Here is a 6,955-nt window from a genome sequence, read left to right on the forward strand (position 1 = left end):
TTTGGGAGAGCAGTGAATTCAATCGTTAATCCTAGTTAAGTGCAGTCGATCACAGTCTTTTAAGATGCATCTCAGATTCATTTATATATATTAAAACATGGTAGTAGTAACGAACGAAGTCTTCACTCCAATTAGATTCACAATTCAACGCCATCAATTTCGGTTTCCTTCTTTTTCATCTCGAGGTATTGGGGACTGACAACATCTCCAACTTTGTTCATGAATTTCTTAATTTTGCAGCGGAAGGTTGTCATTCTTGGTTCAGTGAAAAGAGCTGGTCGCCTACTTCGTTCCCACATGTATATACCAAGAATCTCGTATGTAACGAGAGCTGCACCAAGGAATATGAGCACGGTCCAGGCAATGTTGTAGTTATTATTCTGGGACAAATGGCGCAAATCATCCATACTCCATTGAAATTTCAGGTTGTATATAAGACGTTTATCTTCATTTGAAATTTCCTTCCAATCTTTCTTCTGAAGTTCCAGAAGTGCTTGCTGCTCCGCATTTGGGAATTCTATAAACGGAACAACTGGAATCGGGACATCCGTTCTATCGTGGTACATGTAGTCCTGTGCTGCTTTAGGCGGTGGTCTACTGCTTACAGGAAGTCCAGTTTTCGAACTGATAGTTCCCTCTGGAACAGCAGCCACTTCCCCCATATGTCTGCTTGCAATTGCAGAACATCTAGGAATCAGACTTACCAAATTGTGGTGCTGGGCAAACCTGCTAAACGAAGATCGGAGCATTCTCAATTTGTGGTCTGAAAAGTAAAAATAAAATAAGTTAATAAATTTAGTGGATTCGACACGTTTATGCTTCAATCTTGTTTGTTACGCCCTTTAAAAAAAGGGTCGTTGCCTTTATAGCCCCCATAATGGTACAAGGAGGCTCGGTATTGTGCGTGCGCACAATGTTCCGACCCCGCTCATCCACACTCTTGGCTCAATTGGTCACCAAATCAAAGCGAAAACATTCAAATACATACATAATGTTCAATAAACCACAAATGGGATACTATAAAGCCACGATAGAGGACCGATGGAACCTGTTGTTTCTAGGAGTACTAGAAAAAAAATAAAATAAACATTAATTAGGACCAAACCTCGATGTCTATATTAACAAAATAACAAAATCAAACTCGCATCAGATGAAACCTAAACACAACAAATTAAGCCTTGTTACCTGTCCTTACGGAGAATAAGCTACAAATCGAGAGAAAAACGATTTCAAAAATAGCGAAGCTCAAAAACCCAAAAATGTTTTTGAAAACAAATAAATTCAAAAGCCGTAACAGAGATAGGATTTTAGGAAATTGATCAATCAGGTTGCAACACCTCAGAGGGCCAATTGCGCTGGCTTTAATGAGACTGAGTCACAAGACTACAAAACAAATACAGGCAGAAGCCCAAACTTCACAAACAATTTCACGACATCACAGTGTTCAAGGCCCTATAATTTTAGGTTGTCATCGTCAAGAATTGTAAATGACTTGCTCCATCTTAACATCAACGGGTCTTCCTCATGAATGGACTACGTAGACATCACAACAAAAAGACCCACAATTTGAACAGTATATAAATTTTTTATTGAAACTAAATGGTCGAAGCCATCTGTCAAAACACATAGCCAACCAAGAAAATAATGTTAGCATTAACAAAAGAAAATTAAACATCTGACCAGTAAGGTTGATTACATGATGACAAAAAAGAAAGCAAAAAAAGAGACTGTCGAAAATTTTTTAAGTTAATTTGAAAGTCATTAGAACAAATAGACATAAACCAAAGTCTTTGAAAAATTTCAAATATTCGCCCTGTAGATGCAATTGAGATCTATCATTATCAGGTATATGTCGTAAATAACAACAAGAAAGACAAACATAGGCAAACTCCACCAACTGCGAGAAAACTGTTTCAGCCAAAAAGCACAAAATATTCAACAAAAATAAAAAACATTTTCAAACACGCCTTTTTTCAACGCTTGTGCATTATTCCCAATTAACCTGTTTTTCAATTGGACCTGTCATTAATGTGATAATTCGACAAGGAAACAAAATGAACTTAAAAATATTCAATTATACTAAAAATACAAAAAAAATGAAAACTCGTAGTATCAAAACCAAGAAACCGTTTAAAACGATAGTTCATATCTCAGATGAAATGGTGACTCCTGGTGTTGCTGAGTATACGCCTGAAATTGAGAAAAATAAGATAAATTTGTTGAAAAATTCAAAATTTCACCAATATTTTCTTAAAACAAATATATTCACAGTCATAAGAGACATCAGATAACTAATGAAAATAATGTCTAGGTTCGCTTTTACCTCATAAAAACCAATTAGATCTTTGATTGGTGAGACTAAGTCATTCGACTACAAAAGCATTACAAATGAAATCAAAACATAAGAAGTCCATAAAATTTTACCAAAACAATTGGTCAGCCATAAAAAACATCAGCTGAACTGGGAAATTATAAGGCCTTTGTCATTGCACATCTTTTTTCTTATATAGAATCGGTCAATAATTGAGTCCTGGTTTGATATTTTTGTCAGTAATTTACATAAAAACTAAATGCGGAAATAGTTTTTAAAAAAGGCAACGCGCCATTAAAATCTAATTTTTTTTTAACTATAAAGATCCATGATGAGATCAAGATCAGACCTGATAATGCTGTGCGCCTAAAAATACACTCATTTGTTCTAATGGTTGCGAATCAGATCAATTCATAAACACAATTTTTCAGTATATCAAAAAGCATGAAATTTGTATAACTATCGAGTTTAAAATTGCCAAAAACTCGCAATATTATAGTCCAAGAAGACTCTTAAGAACGGCGGGAGTACAACTAGCTTTTTTTGAGCTTACAAAGAATATGAGCGCAGTTTCAAGGAGTCCACTTTCATCAAATTTGAAGAAATCGGGCTAAAAACGCGTATTTGCTCCCATTTTTGACGAAGTCTGAATTTTGAAAGAATTTAGCATTAGTTCTAGTCAAAAACACGAATCGAACAATTCAGCAACCCTACCCTACCTTTATAAAGAAATAAAAATCTAAATAAATAATACTACCGTTAGCAATTTTAACATATTTTACCGAAAATTAACGAAAACTTGGAAAAAATACGGAAAATGTGAATTAAAACAAGGTAGTATTGTCTGCTTTTACAAAAATTTAAACCTCGATAACTCCCTTTAAAAATCGAAAATCAAAAAAATCTTTTTAATTCCATATTCTACGCTGGACGGGCTCCCCCACTTTGAGTATATAGTTCCTGGGTCGGAACAATAATTACCATGTCTAGGGGAGGACATCACTAAGCTGGGAAGGGGGAGGACTATAATAAGAAAGACTGGAAAACCTTTTTTCGATTCAGTGGATGTCTCTGATCCTCAAAAATTCAACGACTATTGGCATATTTTCTGCTATTATCGGGTGACGTCCAGTTAATAAATTTCTACTCTAGAATCAGATTATTATTTTATTATTATTATGGTTAAGTGTATATGCCCCTGCGGTCTCGTTGACGAAATCCACTTGTCGTTGTATGACATTCACTCGAGAACCTGTTCACTACCAAAAATTTTGCTGCTGTACTTCATATTTGTTCTCGGGGAGTAACACTCTCCTCCAACCATCTGTTCCAACTAAATTTCAAACCTTGAGGAGCATTTCTCATGGCTCAAATTGCATAGTTATGAAAATGGATTATATCCATTTGCTTCGAGGCCTTTGGCTCAAATTATGTGGCCCAGGAAATTCAGTTGGCCATTCACCAAGGCACGGAGCAAATATCTAGATTGTCCTACTTGCTTCAGAACTCACAAGTTGCTTTTCTTGCCAGACCATTGTTACATAACCCTACTCCTTACCCTACGTATAATAAATTAAAATTTGTCAACTTCCAAGAATTTGAATCAATGAGAGAAGACTAAATCGACCATCGGGTTCTGCTGAAAAATCTGCAGTTTACATTAGATCAAAAAATTGAAACAAAAGTTTAAGCTGAGAAATTTGTCTTCTTTGTAAACTATTAGTTCGCCTCTCTTGCTGCTTTTGCTCCTATAGTATTTCTGAAGTGAAGGACTTCAATTAAAAAAAATATTAGCAAATCGTTTTTATTTCTGCATCAGATGAAAATTAGATGTGCTCTGGGCATTGTAGGGTCAAAGAAAGACTGTATGCCGAATTCTATGTATCTGACAAAAAGAATTGCGTTGAGCTTTTAGTCAATCGTGCAAGCTTTTCACAGCAGAATATGATTAGGAGCAATTGCTAGTCCTTGCGTCCATTTGGTATTGTGATAATGGATTCAGCACATTTTTATTATACTTCTGTGAGTGTCACACGTATGTAAAAAAAGGGGTGTACTAAAAACCTTGGGTTTCAAGGTCAAAGATTTAGTTTAAATTTTAATTTATTACTTGATTAATGACTGACACAATCTTGATAGGTGTCGACATATGATAAATTCGGTCGCATTTGTTAGTATTGCTCGAAGCCCGAGCTTTGTCTATTTCAATATTTCGACACCTATCAAGATTGTGTCAGTCATTAATCAAGTAATAAATTAAAATTTAAACTAAATCTTTGACCTTGAAACCCAAGGTTTTTAGTACACCCCTCTTTTTTACATACGTGTGACACTCACACTGCCCCCCTCTCAATAAGAATAGAGTGTGCCACTCACTCACATAAAATCAAACAAATTTTACAGCTCTCGATACATAAGCGTTTTAAAATACAAAAAGTTTGTACTTTTCATATAAAAAGTTTAGGTATCATTTTTCGTCATTCACGAGTTTCTCTGCCTCGTCCAGCCCGAAATTGTTGTACGCTTCTCGCGCCCCATCGTTCATCAGTATTTGGTATGCTCGATTAATGGTCTTGAAAAACTCCTCTTCTCCACCAGCATCAGCGTGAGTCAACAAGCTCATTGAACTTGAGTTCACGTGTTTGTCGAAATCAAATTCGTCCCTATGCTTTTTATTATTGTAAAAGAAACCAATTTGTCAAATTAAAATTACTTCCAATACTTAAAACAAACGTTTTCGAACTTTACGTTCATCGTCAGGTTAAAACTGTTTTACAAATTGTTAAAAGATAAAATGAATATGTATTTACATTTGTCTGAGATGACAATTAAAACAATTCTAGGAAACATTCTAAAAAATTCAATCGAAAATTTTTTCTTTATGTACAATATTTAGCCTATTTACAACACATATTTACATCTGTTATCAATTTACTTAAAAACATTCCTATTCCGGATTTTTCGAATAGGAATGTTTTTAAGTAGTCTTGTATTATTGTCGGAGTTATTTTGTTGTACTCTTGAAATTTTTCAATGTTTTCCGCACATGCGATTCTCGCATTTTTGTAAACTTTCTTTGATTCTAATGTAGGTGAGTGGCACACTCTATTCTTATTGAGAGGGGGCAGTGTGAGTGTCACACGTATGTAAAAAAGGGGTGTACTAAAAACCTTGGGTTTCAAGGTCAAAGTTTTAGTTTAAATTTTAATTTATTGCTTGATTAATGACTGACACAATCTTGATAGGTGTCGACATATTGAAATAGACAAAGCTCGGGCTTCGAGCAATACTAACAATTGTGACATATCAGTATTTACTTGGTTAATTTACCACGGTGATAGAACCGATATTGGGTACGGGCAAAACTGAGGATAAAACTCACTCATTGAATAATAAACCTACCTTCGGAGTTAATCACTCAATTAGATCTTCATTTATTTGAAACAATTCTTTTCTGCTTTTCTCTACTTATTAATTAAACTTCAATCCTTGTATTTTAAACAAGTACCACGCTCAACTACAAAAGATAATACATATTGCGCACGGGCGGCTGCTATACTTCTTTTTATAGGCGAGGAGGTTATTTCATAGATTTGGTAGCCTGTTTCTGTATTTTTGTTTAACTTTTTCATTTAAGTATTTTTTTTATTGAATGACACTTCAGAATCTCAGTAAATGTTTGTACGCATTCCTCTTCTGGGACAAAAATTTAAATAAAAGCCAATTAGTCTAAATTTAAAAAAGAACGGTGCAGAGAAAAAATTGTCAATTAAAACTTAAATTGATTACTAAACGAACGCTTTTGAACATTGCGTTCATCGTCTTGTTTAAAAATTAAATGAAATCATTTACAAAGTATATAAGCTTGTCTTTGACTCTAATTCTAAGAAATGAGTTATAATAACATCGAATTTTCGCAACTATTTACAAATAAAATCATATTTATATTTTATTTACACTTATTACACAAAAATCAATTCAATTTTTATTCCGGAACGTTTGAAAATCCCGGGTATAATGCTTTCTATTCTTGAGAAAGGATTTGTTCTTTTCATTCCTATCTGTTGTTGTTTTTTTACTTGTTGGGGTTGACAAAATTTTGAATTAACATGTAACAGAATAATTTATGGATTTCACAAGTCAAACATTTTGTATTTGAACTAATACTTCAACGTCAATTCCCGCCCCCCGTACTCATCGTGCGGTTTCAGTTCTTTGATGTAGATCGCCTCTATCGTCATTAGTTTTTCGGATCTGTTCTGTTTCGGCCCCCCAGCTTAGTGAGAACAAATTTTTTATGACCCCCAGACGCACGTGCTATTTTCTTACATAGTAACGTGCTATATAACAACATATAATTTGTAACTGGGGGTCATAAAAAACACTGGGGGGTCGAAACAGAATAGATCCAGGTTTTCAACCCCGCGAGATGCATCAAGAATCTCCAATTCAGTATTAAGCGCTGTACCACAACATTCAGCGAGGTGTTGTCCCACAGTGGAAACCTTCTTTTGATGCTCCGAAATTCTTGTGGTAACATGTCCGCTTGTTTCGACAACATAGATGGAACTGCATTCATTACATGTAACCTTATAAACCACATGGGATTCCAAATTCTTGTCAAAAGATGATTTCAGGGTGGGC

General features: G+C 34.7%; 1 protein-coding gene across 1 annotated transcript; it reads right to left on the reverse strand.

The window, feature by feature from the left end:
• On the reverse strand, positions 1-787 carry LOC142340186 (uncharacterized). Its single transcript, XM_075390689.1, has one exon. The coding sequence runs from the start codon at positions 747-749 to the stop codon at positions 138-140; it is 612 nt and encodes a 203-aa protein (XP_075246804.1). The 5' UTR covers positions 750-787; the 3' UTR covers positions 1-137.
• Between the last annotated feature and the right edge of the window lie 6,168 nt (positions 788-6,955).

This window comes from Convolutriloba macropyga, chromosome 5 (assembly GCF_964194025.1).
Source record: "Convolutriloba macropyga chromosome 5, txConMacr16.3, whole genome shotgun sequence".
Taxonomy (NCBI): domain Eukaryota; kingdom Metazoa; phylum Xenacoelomorpha; order Acoela; family Convolutidae; genus Convolutriloba; species Convolutriloba macropyga.

Excerpts from the sequence above, each read along its gene's own strand:
- LOC142340186 (XM_075390689.1), bottom strand. The coding sequence starts at position 749 with ATGCTCCGATCTTCGTTTAGCAGGTTTGCCCAGCACCACAATTTGGTA.